The sequence below is a fragment of the Lygodium microphyllum genome, chromosome 18 (assembly GCF_053477565.2).
Source record: "Lygodium microphyllum isolate KBCC chromosome 18, Lygodium_microphyllum_v1.1.10, whole genome shotgun sequence".
Lineage (NCBI taxonomy): Eukaryota > Viridiplantae > Streptophyta > Polypodiopsida > Schizaeales > Lygodiaceae > Lygodium > Lygodium microphyllum.
In genome coordinates this window covers 14,622,030-14,638,113 of record NC_141152.1, presented here as the reverse complement: position 1 = coordinate 14,638,113, position 16,084 = coordinate 14,622,030, and the positions used below count along the sequence as shown (strand labels likewise).

Here is a 16,084-nt window from a genome sequence, read left to right as displayed (position 1 = left end):
GCTCAAAGAGGCCAGAATTCGCAACAAAGACCACTTTGATAGCAGACATAGATTGAGGCCTAAAGAGATTAAAGAGGGAGATTAAGTGTTGGTCTATGACAGCAGTCTAAACAACCAGTATAGTGCTATCTGCAAGGTTTCTAGACGATGGTTTGGGCCCTACTTAGTGCAGCATGTCCATGACAATGCTATATATTCCTTAATAGATCTTGATGGTACGGCTTTGCAGATTCCAATTGCAGGGGAGAGAATCAAACTATTCAAAAGAAGAGATAATGCAACCTATGTAGTTAAGGAGTTGGATGATGCGATTTATGAAGGACTTGAGCTGAGAGATGATGAAGATGAAGATTGGACATTGCAAATACTTTTGCAGAAGATGAAGAGATTGCATTGACCGTCGAGCTTGGCGGTGATGAGGATGGGTACTTCTTGCCCATCTAGAGGATGTGCAGGTTTGGAGGGGGTGGATGTCATGACGCTATGCGTCTACCACTACAAACCTAAGGGTGGAGTTTTCTGCTAGGATTTTGAACTCTTTAGTCAGTGTCATTATGAGTTGATTTTCCGTTGTGTGTATCTTTTGTGTTTGCATGACGCACGAGCACAAGTAGTTAGACAAGGCACATTCTTTTAGTATATTCATAATTTTTGTGAGGAGTATTGTTTGTTTGGTCGTACAGCATTAAAGTATACATGTCCTGAAGGTCATGAGGATTCACCATTTGATGAGGAAGCCTTGAACCATGCTATATCAAATACAAATGGGAAATTTCAGTTCAATGTCTTGTGGACAGTACATGCTTGTGATATGGCTTCGCTTGTAAATATGCAACAGTGATCTTGAGGGGGTTGCAAAGTAGGTTGCTTCACAAGTTGAGAGTTTATCGATCTTCTAAACTTGTGCAAAGGTCTTACATTAACCATATTGAGTGTATACGGTGCTATTGGGTCTCTACGTCTCTACAATATTCTTCTTGAATATGTATACCCTCAAAATTTGATGTCATGAATTGGACTAAATTAAGAGGCATTAAGATGAGACATAAATGCTTTTAAGGAAAGGGATTCTGCTTGTACAAGCTACGTGCACAGGATGCTAAACTTCAAAGCTATGAGGCACATCGAATTGCTTGACATAAATCCAGGAAACTCGTCATCCAAGGATAGAAAATGGAGTGCTACTTGGCTCTCGATTATGGCTTAATCAGCTAGGAAAGGGAAAAGGTGATATGGTGTAAACTGTCATTACAAGCTAAGTTGATGAAGTATAGTGACAAAAGTGATGACGCTCTGGAAATGCAGAAAAAAAGAAAACGGCTGAGCTTTTCTATGAATCGTGATCTTTTCGTGAGAAAAGTAGCACCATTAAGGACAATAACTGACTAACTCACAACAAAGAATGCAGAATGTAGTAACCTAACTACCCAACTAACCAACTTATTGACTACTTAACCTACTCACCAAACCAATAACAACAACAAATAAACTAACAAATACAACAAAACAAAATTACAACCCAGAAGAGAGAGAGAGAGAGAGAGAGAGAGAGAGAGAGAGAGAGAGAGAGAGAGAGAGAGAGAGAGAGAGAGAGAGAGATCACCAACTAGATTAATAGTCGTCAAACATTGCCCAAACGACCAATCCTCTCAAAAAAAACTATACCAAGCAAACTAAAACACCAATAAATTAAACTATACCAAGCAAACCAACCTACTATCTCTCTCTCTCTCTCTCTCTCTCTCTCTCTCTCTCTCTCTCTCTCTCTCTCTCTCTCTCTCTCTCTCTCTCTCTCTCTCTCTCTCTCTCTCTCTCTCTCTCTCTCTCTCTCTGTCCCCCATAACTAACCCATAACTAACTTAGAATAATGTACTCTAACTAATCTACCTAACCACTAACGCACTAAGCTACTAACAACTAACTTACAATAACGTACCAACTAACCAACTAATAACTAACTTACAATTATTATTATTCTTTCAACACCCCCTCTCTTTCTCTCTCTCTAACTAACCTACCTAACCACTGACTAACTAAGCTTCCATCTCACACTAATGTACTCTAACCTACCTAACCACCAACTAAGCAAGCTACCATCTCTCTCTCTCTCTCTCTCTCTCTCTCTCTCTCTCTCTCTCTCTCTCTCTCTCTCTCTCTCTCTCTCTCTCTCTCTCTCTCTCTCTCTCTCTCTCTCTCTCTCTCTCTCTCTCTAAAGTAATCTAATCAATCAATAAACTAAACCAACTAACTAAACAAACTAAAAGATAAAAACTAGACATGTATAAACTTACTATTAACATAATAAACTGAAAGTAATAACAATAATAATAAAGCAAGCAACTAAATTATCTAACTCACTCTAAACTAAATGTATAAATAAAAAATTAAACAACTAAACTAACTAACCAAGCTACCGTCTCACAATAATGTACTCTAAACTACCTAACCACCAACTAACCAAGCTACCATCTCTCTCTCTCTCTCTCTCTCTCTCTCTCTCTCTCTCTCTCTCTCTCTCTCTCTCTCTCTCTCTCTCTCTCTCTCTCTCTCTCTCTCTCTCTCTCTCAAGCAATCTAATCAATCAATAAACTAAACCAACTAAGTAAACAAACTAAGAAATAAAAATTAAACACATATAAATATTTAATAACTAAAATATCTAATAGATAATAATAAAGTAAATAACTAAACTAACTAACCAATCAATACAAATTTAACGTAACCCTAAACTAAATCCATAAACTCACCCTAAACTCACACATATAATCTTACTAACTAATAACATAAGATAAACAATTGACGAACTAGCCAATTGATAAAAAATTAAACTAACCCTAAACAATTAAAGTAAACATACAATTTAAATAATATAAACTTATTAACTTACTAACTAAGCTAACTAACCCTAAACTAAATAAACAAACCAATATCTAAACTAACTAACTAACTAAATAAATAAACAATTAAAATAACATGCTCTCTCTCTCTCTCTCTCTCTCTCTCTCTCTCTCTCTCTCTCTCTCTAACAAGACCCTCCCTAAATTGATACACATAAGATAAACAATTAACTAACTAACCCCAAACAATTTAAATAATACAAACTAACTAACCTAATTAAAGTAAATAACTAAACTTCCCAACTAACTCTAAACTAAATTTAAAAACCAATATCTAAACTAAATAACTAACTAAACACACAATAAAATAACATAAACTCACACACCTAAACTAACTCCAAACTCTCCCTCCCTCCCCCCCCTCTCTCTAGCAAAACTCATCCACTAACTAAATATTAATAGACAATAATAAACTAACTAACTAAAAATTTAACAAACCAATATCTAAACTAACTAACAAAATAATAAACAAGCCATAAAATAAATAAACATTTAAACTTTTATGCTCTCTCTAACAAAACTTACTAACAAAAAGTAAATACTCTCTCTCTCTCTCTCTCCTTGCAACGGTAGAGGATGGTGGACCACTCGGTGCCTAGGAGGGTGGCCAAAGGACTCCCCCTAGTTCTCGAAACACACTCTCCACCACCCCCACCACATTGGCTTACAGCCCTCCTAGTTGGCACCTCACTGTTAGAACCTCAAGAGGCTACCCTCGTCAACTAGCTCCTCCTGTCTCCCTATGACAGCCCTCTTGAACCTTGCCCAGTGTTGGAGGGTCACTTGCAAGGCTAGCCGTCCAAAGCATGCCTCCCACTCTTGCTGGTGCCTACAACGCGTAGTCCACATGATGAAGGCTAGTGTGTACAAAGAGAGAGAGAGAGAGAGAGAGAGAGAGAGAGAGAGAGAGGACTACCGTAATCGTACTCTCAATATCTATGCTTAGTTCTTAGTGTCTCTCTTTTCCTACAGATTTTCCTCTGGATTTACCTACATGCCTCTCTCTTTCCACCTATCGTCTCTTTTCTTCAATGGCATGCTCTAGGCCGACAAGCAAGGTCCTTCACCTCATGGAGGAAAATCCAGCTCGACATCGCCCTCGGAGTGGCTGCAGGAGGTGGATTTGCATGCCTTGGAAGGTCAACTTAATGCGTTGGTTATCAGAGCAGTGGGGACATGCCTCGTCCAGCTCGTGAAGTTGGTGTGGCTATGGTAGCCGTACTTGCTTAAAGCATGGCCTTCCTACTTCTCATCTCCTTCCTCCTCTTCCCTCCAAACTTCGGCCATGGCCATTGATGCCTCCTCGTCGTTGTCATCTTCTTTGTCCCACATTGGGTTTGTATGAGTAATACCAGGAGGCATATTCCATGATGGATTTTGTGAGACCACGGTGGATTCCATAAAACTATATTTATTTGTCGGAGCTCGTACACAAGGTGGATTCCTTGTGCGAGAAGTTAACGGGGACGCCAGTCCTTTTCGGGCATCATGTTAATTTAATGTGCATGTAGGTGATTCCGCAAAATACGTATTTAAATTAATAGACATTTATGAGTTTAGAGTGCACTCATATTGAATTAAGGTTAGGATAGAGTTCCAACCTATTTATTTATTTTGTAGCTGAAGACTACTAGGTATTCACTTTTGTGGATTTTATCTTATTATTTTCTAACAATTGTGAATGCTTCAATTGATGTAGACAGTGGTGGCACTGGGAAGCACCAAGCGATGGTGTGTATTCAGATTATCTAGAAGAATTATTATTTTTGATGGGCGCGCGCCTTATCATTAAAGGCGTGGCACTAATATTTATTTAGACACACTTATTTATTAAAGCACTTGACAAATATTTATTATTTTGTATGTGCATAGGCGCTTGGTTTAAATATTTCATTATTAGACATTGTATTTGGGCACCGTTTGACTTTTTGGACACCCAAATGTTTAGTCTTTATTTGGGCAAAAGCAAACACGAAAGCCAAAGCATGCTAATTGTCAAGTGGGCTATTTTTTTAGCTTGGAGATTAATAAATTTATATATACACGCCTTGTGAAGTGCTCATATAGGGCATGGGGGAAGATTGTACCCAATTTGTTTTTTTGTCTCATGTCGTGCAAACCTTTCTTCTTGCTTTATGAGCTTTTGTAGAGTTCTTTGTTCTTGGGGACCTTTCGGTGTTCACTATGCGCGCATACAACATCCGATTTGCACACAAGTGGTATCAGAGCAAAGTTGAGATCAAGGCTTCCAATCATTTACCATCTTATACGAAGGCAAAGCTCTTGGAATGAATGGGCTCTACATGTTGTCTCGCGACAAACCGTCAATACTAGTGTGTTCTTGGCAATGGAAAACTCCCTGTTGCACTGTCAGATCACGAAGCACCACTCCCAAGAGGCAGAGGACCACTTCTTAAGCTCCTTTATAAAGTTGTTTTCTTCTCAGAGAAAGGAATTCAAGATTAGTGCTAAGTTAAGCTTTATGCTTAAGCTTAAAAATCTTAAGCTCTCTAAAATTTCATGAACGGAGACAGAATAACATACTCACTGGCAATAAATTTGGCATCAACATATCATCGTCCTACATCGAATTTCAAAATCCTTTTAAGATTTTTAAAAGCTTAAGGTTTTAAAGCTTTACTAAGGCTTGAAAATTTCAATCCTAAATCTCCTATCTAGCGGGTGTTCACACTTAGCTCTTTCCGAACCAATCCCAACCTCTGTCCTATATGCAATTTGACAGAGTTGATTTCTAGCAAGCAAACTGTCACACGCAATCTATTTCTCACTTGGAAGAAGACCATTATCAATTACCGTAGTTGTGAAAAAAAGCAAGATCACAAAAGTTGTTTTAAAAAAAAGCAAGCCTTGTAAACCCAAATTTAAGCTTAGCTCATCCCTCTAACGAGATTTCGATTGTGTGAGGTTGTTTGAGATTTTGTAGGATGTTCGATCAAAACATGGAAGATTTCATGGCCGAAGGTGATTTATCGAAACCAACCATGGAGCAAAATTTGGACTTAATTATGATGCAACTTCAAGAGAAACAAAGAGTATGTCAAAATTTGCAAGCACAACTAGCTACACTTCAACAATCAAGATGGAGCACAACCCGAAGATGTTATTCGATGTACGATTGATGTGACACTCAAAGCACTGTCTCTCATGAAAGAAGCCAAGATAAGTAAAAGAAATTTCAAATTCCATACTTTTAATGGGCAATGCTGAAAAAGATAAACTTAAATGCGTCACTAACCATCTAGCAAACAGAGCATCATTATGGTGGACTATTGTCTGCAAGAGTATTGATTGTCTCTCTACTTAGGAGGCCTTTCAAAAGAAAATTTTACAGAATTTTCTTCCACCTCAAATCTATGAAAAAGCAATCAAATAGTGGGATCTTCTGCAACAAAGAGATAGTGACTCCATTCCGCAATACACTGAGTGTTTCTAAAGTGCGTTACTACAACTTCAAATGCTTGAAGATGTTCTTGAGACAATCCATAAGCACAAGTATATATCTAGTTTGCTTGGTCACTTCTATGCGTAAGTGAACATATTCAAGCCAAAGACTTTGGAGGATGCGATTTCTTTAGCGCATGATACCGAAGACAAAATTCATGGATGAGAAAAGTGACAACAACAATTTTTAACTAACAATAACTTTAATACAAAACAATTCAATTCTAACTTCTGAAGATTCAATCAAGATCGCTTTGTTCCTTCTTCTTTCCATAAACCCTGGACTCGACCCCTTGCTTTACCATCAAACATAAACTCAAACCCTAAGCCTTCTCTCTAGCCAAATCCCAACATACCCAAAATTTTAACCATTACTAATAATGTTTCTGAAGCAAAGTCTATAGTTTGCTACAAATGTCAACAATTTGGACACTTAGCAATGAATTGTCAATCCAAGAAGCCAACTATTCAAATCAATTACTTAGGAGTGCGACTGAAGACAAAGACCATGAAGATATGCTAGATTTTATTGAAAATGATGATGATATCAGCGATGCTTCAGATACTTTATCATGTATGTCAAATCCTCATTCATTATTAATGATGAAATGTTTTGTGCATGGTCAAGAAAAGATTGTTTTGCATGATGATGGGAGCACACATGATTTTATTTCTGCAAAATTGGTAAAAGAATTGAACTAACCTACTGTTCCAACTCATTACCACATAAAGACTGTATTCTTAGGCACTAGATACAATGGTACATAAAAAGTTCATGATTTAGAAATTAAATTGGCGATTATGTTGAGCGCATAAATTTATTGGTTATGCCTTTGCGAGCTAGTGATATTATTTTCCTTGGCGCCACAAATATAATCTCGACATAGATTATTCCTCACATTCCATGAAAATTCATTTTAACAAAAATCACATTACATGGAACGCACACCTTTGATAATTTTCCCTTGCTTAGTCACACACATGCTAAACGTGCATTGAGAAAATGTAGCAAATCATACTTAGTATGGGTGAATGAAATTGAAGCTAATGAAAATCAGATGTATCCTAGGCATATATAATTTCTTTCACAATTCAAAGATTGTTTCGCTGCTGACTTACCCCCTGGTTTACCACTTACATGTCTTGAAAACCATAAAATAGATTAAAATCCCTGGTTCTCAACCACCATATAAAGTACCTTATAGACACAATCAGATTGAACAAAAAGAAATCCAAGCACAAGTTGAAGAATTGTTAACCTGAGGTCTCATTAGACCCAATAGTTCTCCTCTCGGTGCACATGTCCTATTAGTTAAGAAGAAAAATAATACATATAGGATGTGCATTGACTATCGTGTCCTAAATAAGATCACTATTAAGAATAGATATCTAATCCCTAAGGTAGATGACCTCATGGATAAACTACAAGGAGCCACTATTTTTAGCAAGATAGATCTCAAATCTGGATATCATCAAGTATGATTGGATACACCTGACATTTTCAAGACTGCATTTAGAACTCAATATGGTCATTATGAATTCCTTGTTATGCCTTTCGATTTGACCAATGTACCAGCTACATTCAATCGTATGATGAATTGAATATTTTAGAAGTACTAAAATTGTGTAATTGTTTTCTTTGATGATATATTGGTTTTCAGTAAGAATGAGAATGAACATTGTGAACATCTATCTTTGGTTTCAAATTGTTAAAAGAGAATCAATTATATGCCAACCCTAACAAGAGTGAATTTTTCGAAATTCAAATTGAATACTTAGGTCATATTATTCCTTCTGATGGTATTCGTGTTGATCCTAAAAGGATAAAAGCAATTTTAAATTGGCCAATCCCTAAAAATATGCATGAGTTACGTTCTTTCTTAGGTCTTACTAGCTTTTATAGAAAATTTGTAAGAAATTTTTTATTGTTTGCATTACCTTTAATGAAATTGTTAAAGAAAGGTATAGTGTATCACTGGTCTGATAACTAGCAAAAGTCTTTTGATTTACTGAAATATGCTTTAATAGATGCACCTGTTTTGCAGTTACTTGACTTTAATCGACCATTCTTTCTAGTAGTCACTAATGCTAGCGAATCAGAAATAGGAGCTGTCCTTATGTAAGATTCACATACCATAGCCTATACTAGTTGCAAACTTAAACCCTCTGAACTGAAGTATTCCACCTATGATAAAAGAATTGTTAGCTGTGATTTAAGCCTTATGTCAATGGAAACACTATATAACGGGATCCAAAATTATGATCAAAACTGACCAACAAAGTATCAAACATCTCCTTAGTCAGCCACAAATCTTTGACTGTCATATTAAATGGGTTGCTTTCATTCAAATTTTCCATCCACTTATCCAATATCAACCCGGAAGAGAGAATGTTGTTGGTGATGCATTGAGTAGAAGACTAAGTATCCATAATATTTCGATTCTATCTTTTGATTCCCGTATTCCTATGAAGGATACCTATGACCATGACCCCAGTTTTCAAGCTGATTGGAACAAATTGGTTACTAATAATTGGATTCTAATTGGTTCTCTATCTTATTCTGATGGATTTTTATTTTATGAGAAAAGATTACGTGTCATTGTTCCATTTAAATCATTTGTGTTGCACGAAATTTATTGTCCCCAATATCAAGTCCATAGAGGTATTATTTCCACTTTAAGAACATTAGTTGAAGATTTTTACTGGCCACAAATGGAATATGATGTTTCTAACTTTGTTTTTGAGTGTTTAATTTGTCAAAGATTTAAGCGACACCATGTTAAGAAATATGGTTTGTTAATGCCTTTACCAATCCCTGAACGTCCATGGGAATATATTTCAATGGATTTTATAATTGGTTTGCCTAACACGCAAGCTAATCATGATATGATTTGGACTATAATAGATCGATTTAGCAAACAAGCATATTTCCTACCATGCAAGAAAACTTTAATTGCATCTCAAGCTGCACAATTGTTTTTGAAGATTGTTTTCACTAACCATGGTTTGCCAAAAGTTATTATTTCTGATTGTGATTCTAGATTTTGCAATAATTTTTGGACTACTTTGTTTGCTAATTTAGGTACTAAGATTGATTTCTCATCTGCATTTCATCCTAAAACCAATGGGCAAATAGAAGCTACTAACATTACAATTCTAGATCTTTTGTGTGCATACACAATTTCAAAACCACAAACATGGGACACACACTTGCATCTACTTCAATTTGCATACAATAATACACCACATACAACTACACAAAAAGCACATTTTAAAATCATTTATAGATATAGATTGCATACACCTATTACATCATTGTCGAATAAAGTTAAAATTGCTAATGATATTGCCAATATGCATGCTACTATTTTTGCTGAAGTTAAAGATATGATTGCGAAAGCCTAGCAATCATATACTAAACAAGCTAATAAGAAAAGAAAAGCCATGAGTTTCAACGTTGATAATTATGTTTAGTTACGCATTGAAAAGAGAAGATTGCAAAGTGTTGAGAAACACCCTGTTGTTAAATTAGCACCTAGATTTTATGGACCTTTCAAAATAATTCACAAGCTCAATGACAATGCATTAAAATTAGAACTACCCCAACATTGGAAAATCTATAATACTTTTCATATTAGTTTACTTCAACATTTTAGAGGCCAATTACCTGTCCACCCTGTCTATGAAAACCCTCCTTTGTTAGAAGAAGAAACTGAAATCTTTGAACTTGAAACTATTCTAGACACCGACTTTATGACCACTAGAAGTAGTCGAAGATATTCTAGATATTTGGTTAAGTTTAAAAATCATCCTGTTGAAGAGATCCAATGGATGCATGCCCGCGACCTAAGTACTTATCCCTCACTGCTCACTCCACATTGAGCTAACAGCAATTGAGGACAATTGCTATCCCACCCCGGGAATATGATGCCATGAGGCATATTCCACGGTGGATTCTGTAAAACTATATTTATTTGTCGGGGCTCGTACACAGGTGGATTCCTTGTGCGAGAAGTTGACGGGGACGCCTGTCCTTTTCGGGCGTCATGTTAATTTAATGTACATGTGGGTGATTCCACAACGGGTGATTCCGTAAAATACATATTTAAATTAATGGACGTTTTATGAGCTTAGAGTGCACTCGTATTAAATTAAGGTTAGGATAGAGTTTCAACCCATTTATTTATTTTGTAGTTGAAGACTGCTAGGTATTCGCTTTTGTGGATTTTATCTTATTATTTTCTAACAATTGTGAATGCTTTAGTTGATGTGTAGAGCAGTAGTGGTGGCGTTGGGAAGCATCGAGCGAATTATTATTTTTGATAGGCCCGCGTCTTATCATTAAAGGCGTGGCACTAATATTTATTTAAGCACACTTATTTATTAAAGCGCTTGACAAACATTTATTATTTTGTATGTGCATAGACGCTCGGTTTAAATATTTCATTATTGGACATTGTATTTGGACACTGTCCGACTTTTTGGATGCCCAAACGCTTTATTCTTTATTTGGGCAAAAGCAAACACAAAAGCCAAAGCATGCTAATTGTAAATTGGGCTTATTTTTAGCTTGGAGATTAATAACTTTATAAATACATGCTTTGTGAAGTGCTTACACAAGGCATGGGGGGAGATTGTACCCAATTTGTCTTTTTGTCTCATGTCCTGTAAACCTTTCTTATTGCTTTATGAGCTTTTGTAGAGTTCTTTGTTCTTGGGGACCTTTTTGGTGTTCACTATGCGCATATACATCATTCGATTTGCACACCAATGTGAGAGGGTGTTCACTATGTGCACATACAATATCCGATTTGCAACCAATGTGATATATATATATATATATATATATATGACAGCCACACTTGCTCAAAGTATGGCCTCCCTACTTCTCATCCCCTTCCTCCTCTTCCCTCCAAAACTTCGGGCATGGCTATTGATGCCTCGATGTAGTCATCTTCTTTGTCCCACATTAGGTTAGAGAGAGAGAGAGAGAGAGAGAGAGAGAGAGAGAGAGAGGACTCGTCCACCCCTGCACACTACTACCTCGACTTGCTCTTGCCTTTGCTTGCAATTGCGTCTTTGAGAGAGAGAGAGAGAGAGGACTCGCCTGCCCCTGCACACTACTACCTCAACTTGCTCCTGCCTTTGCTTGCAACTGCCTCTTAGAGAGAGAGAGAGAGAGAGAGAGAGGAGAGAGAGAGAGAGCACATTAGTTTCTCTTTGCCCCCAATCATGAGCAATTAACGAGTATATTAGTTTGGTATGGAAACTAGGTTCAAGAGTTTCATAATGCTTTGACACATTCCAAACCTATAGCTCAACTAATAAAGTAAATTAGATACATATATAGATATTCGATACTAAGTGTCTCCTCATTCGAAATCATGCAAACGAATATTTATTGACCTTAGTTAGATCAAGGCGAGGAGTTTTTCACAGTAGTTCTGCGCAGGGGTGCTACTTGAGCAGTGAGGCTTGTTTTGCATGGCCGAAGAACAGCCAGACCCTTGTTTCGAAGCTGTAAGTATCGCCCGATTCTAGTTGTATTTGATTGGATGCAGTGGCCTCTGTATTCGTCTTTCATGGCTGCTTGCAGTTCTCGTTGTAGGCTTTTCCCCTTTGTCACAACAACAGAGACACTGACAACATAATGCAAGTGCATAGTACGGAAATATTGCTCTCCCAGGTCGACTTCTCCAGAACATCGTGCCATGTGTTGCCCTTAGGGACATCATTGAACGGTACTAGAGTTTTCGACATTCGTATTTGACTCATAAGCACAAAGAGAGAGCCATGATTCACAGGAAGTAGGCTGCCAGGCTTATGACAAGCAAGGTTAGCGTCCATTCCCATTCTACCTATTGTATTTGCAGTCATGGTTGTCAACACACCTTTACTCGAGCATGACTTTACGATTGCTCTAGCTTAAGGAGGATCCAGACATGGACATGGTGGTGTAGATCCACTTTTCTACCTATTGTATTTATAGTCATGGTTGTCAACAAATCTTCCCTTAAGCATGACTTCTAGCTTAAGGAGGATTGAGACATGGACATCATGGTATGAACGGATCCGCATTTCTTCATGTGTTATTAATGAGACAACTTGGTCATATATGTCACAGTCGGAGCTTCATGGAAGTTGAGGCATTATGGATTATCTTGAACTTAGTTGCAGTAGTCTTAACCATGGTTAGAGTGACAATGCACTTGAGTCCCACTAATCAAGGAGGAATTGAGACATTCACATCGTGGTACAGATCCACTCTTCTTCAAGTATGCTTTATCAAAGAGAGAAGCTGGCCGTATAGGTCATAGATTGCGCATCATGGAAGTTGAAGCATTGTGGATCATCTTGAACTGAGTTGCAATGGCTTGTTTTTCACCCATAATTTGTGATGATTGTTTTTAGCCTCGACCATGATTAAAGTGATAGTGTACCCAAGTCTTGAGTGTGTGCTGGTGAGCTAGTTGTAGTTTTGCTTGTTGCTAGAGGTTAGAGCTAGCCCTTGGACTCTATGCATTTGTTGTTTAAAATTCACCACTCCTTTGCTCAACTCCTTTGAACCTTCACCCACATAGAGTCATCAAATGATGACCACTTCCACACTTTGTGAATTGGCCATTAGCTAGATTTGTTTGGGTCTAGGACATTGTAAACATGAAATACATTTTGCTAAGCATGAAACACAAAATGCATTTCACTAATGAAATGTCTCAATGTGCAACCTTTTGACCATCCATTTCACTCTAGGAAAAGACAATTTCTATTATAAACTTGTTGGATATATGTTTTAAATGTGTGACATTGTTGTTTCATGTGGTGTTTTGCTTAGGACCCACCAAAAGGTGAGACATTTCATGTTGAAACACAACGTTTTGAGGTGAAATGTTTTAGGGGTGAAACTTCTCACGGTTAACTTGGTTTTTTGGAGCTAGATAATGTACTGGGTCAAGTGTTGTGTTTGTTTGTTGATTTTACACATCTGAGCATTGCTATGTCTAGTTGTTGTGTCCTCGCTTGGTGCTATGAGTCTCTTAGCTTTGCCATGATCTTTAGACTTCTTAATGTTTTTGAGCTTTTAGGCATCACCATCTCAATTTGCACAACTATGAGACATATTCATGTGGCTTGAGTGGTTTTTTCCTAGCGCTCAAGGACTTTGCAAAGCTTCGCCTTTAGTCTTCAAGTTTCCTTACTCAATCTTGAGCATAATTCCTCCTTAATTTAAAATTGTCACATAGGTTTGAGTGAATTTCTTTTCTTACTCAAACCTCTTACTTAGAATGAGTCTTGCATCTTAAATCTTAATGCTTGTTCTTATGTGCTATATAGATGTATTCCTCTTGGTCATTTTGATATGAATGCTCCCTTTAATGTATCACTTTTTGCTAGCTTGCATAAAAGGGGTTTTTCCTAGTGTGATTACTTGCAAAGGGTGTGGTATTTATTCCTTAGGGCCTTGTATGTTTAACTTTTCATTAATGAGGGAGAGTGCAAGTGTCAACATAGTGCACATGTACTTATCTGTCAGTTTTCCATGTGTTTGTATGACCCAACATTTGATATCTTGACCTTGTTGACTTTTATTTCAATTTATCTATGGTATTAGTGTTGGCAGTCTTGAATTTGCACAATGGAGTGAGAGGCTGGTTTCTCTCTTGTATGCTTGTGAAGTACTCATTGCCTTTAGGATTGTCCTTGTAGTCAACATGTTGTAGTGACAAAATGTTATCCTCTCATCCTTTTGTCTTTGGGCGAGCAATTATGTACTATGTTTGTTAGGTTGCCTCAAGCTCTTTAAAAATTACCACATATTGGAGCCAACTCAAGTGCACATATGCTCACTACCATAGTAGAGTTAATGTTGTTGGCCAAAATTATAGAGCAAGTTTTATTTGATGAGGAATCCTTGTTTTCCTTTAATCTTTATTTTTGTTCCTTGAGAAAAGAAAATCCATTAGCAACCCCTTAGGAAAATTCCCCCAAGCTAGAAATAGAGTATAAAGAGGCCCTTTAAAGAGCAACTGAGTATGTCATAAATACAATGGTTGTGTGAACAATCAATTTGTGGCTATTGCGCCAAACTAGGGATTGCTAGACACCTAGTGTGAAGAAAGAAACGAGCATATTTGGCTAAACTGGGAGTAGAGAGATATACTGGTTGTTTTTGGGGCGAGATAACTGGAGGGCATGGGAGATGTTTCAAGAGAGGTAACTGAGCACCCTGATCACAGCACTAGAGGCATGGTACAAGTATATAAATAACTTTTATGATGTAGAAGGCCAACCCCCTATGTCCCCTCTCGAGTGCCTCGATCACAACACTAGAGACATGGTATAGGTATGCAAAGAATCTTAATGATATGGAAGGCCAATCCCTTATGTCCCCCTTGCAAGGGCCTTGTCCATCTTGCACATCATACTTTACTATAGGGACGGTGATAGATGCAATGATGGCCTTGTTGAAGAACATTTTGTACATTCATGTGAAGTTCTTACTTCATTGTTGATGCATATTTTTAATCGAGCCATGTGTGAGGGCTTTTTGACAAGTTGGACAGAGCATGATCATAAATGCAGTGCTATTGGACAGATGTAAACATTATCACATTAGGTTAGTATTGAGACAAGATGGTATATATATATGTTGAGGACGCATGCATCTGTCAGTTATGCCACTAGGAGGTTGAGTTTGAGGAGCACATTATTCGTAGATGTATCATATTTTATGAGATTGGGGGGGGGGGGTTCATTGCCTTTTTCTAGAGGGGTTTGGGCCTCTTTGTAGGGTGATGAAGTACGAGGACCAGAGATGTCTAGGATTGTTCTTATTAGAGATTGTGCATACTGAGAGAAGCTTTTGAGAACCAAGACAAAAATAGAGGCAAAGTCAATGAGTTAGTGGGTTCTTATAGAGTTTTTTAGTACTAGCTTTAGAGCTAGCTCTATACATGCTGCTATTATAGATGCTAGCACTACAATTGTGTCATCACACCATGCATGAGTTAAGAGGGGTCACAATAGACTAGCAAGCCATAGTCCATAGAGTAGGGCATCCACAACCTTGTTGCAGTACTCGACATCCTTACCTCCAATAGATTTGAGCCATCATTGCTTATTGCCTCAGTGGATGTGATGTCTTGGACCACCCCATGACATATGACAATGTTTCTAAAGAGTCATATTGACTAGGATGGAATCCTATGGGTCAATTGAAGGATCATGGAGAGATCTTTTTGTACATAATGGTAGCCTATACTTGCAGTAGTCATAGTTAGTTATTTTCATTTTCATTGTTGTTCTCCAATCGAGACGACATGGTCAGCTGTACTCATTTCTTTGGCTTTTTGGAGATGTAAATACATATTTCTTTCTTTTTGTCTAGCGCATACTTGTAGAGATAGAAAATGAGTCTTGTGTTACGGAGTTCTAGGTTGGAAAACACTACATATGGAAAGTGTGATAGAGTTTATAATGGTGGGGAATGATTACATTCATTATGTCTTTTGAGGAAAAAAGATGGCATGAACGATTTTATGTGATCATCGATGATGCTACACTTGTGATGGGGTCAAAGGACTATAGAACGTAGCTAGTGGCATTGATTCATGGTTGATCTCTTTGTGGAGAAGGCATAATCTATTTTGGGTCATTTCAGGTTGCATATTGTTTTGTTGATTTTGTTTCAACTCCCTTATGGGTTTGGGGACAGGGACAAGAAT

At 37.4% G+C, this 16,084-nt stretch overlaps 1 protein-coding gene across 3 annotated transcripts in view; it reads left to right on the top strand.

Moving 5' to 3' along the window:
• The first annotated feature begins 11,722 nt into the window (after positions 1 to 11,722).
• Positions 11,723 to 16,084, top strand: part of LOC148020611 (centromere protein X) — a 36,158-nt gene continuing 31,796 nt past the window's right edge. For all 3 annotated transcript variants that reach the window (XM_087698401.1, XM_087698402.1, XM_087698400.1), the window contains exon 1: positions 11,723 to 11,879. In XM_087698401.1, coding sequence (XP_087554527.1) covers positions 11,844 to 11,879 — 36 coding nt within the window. In that variant the 5' untranslated portion in view covers positions 11,723 to 11,843. The remainder of the gene's footprint in view (positions 11,880 to 16,084) is intronic.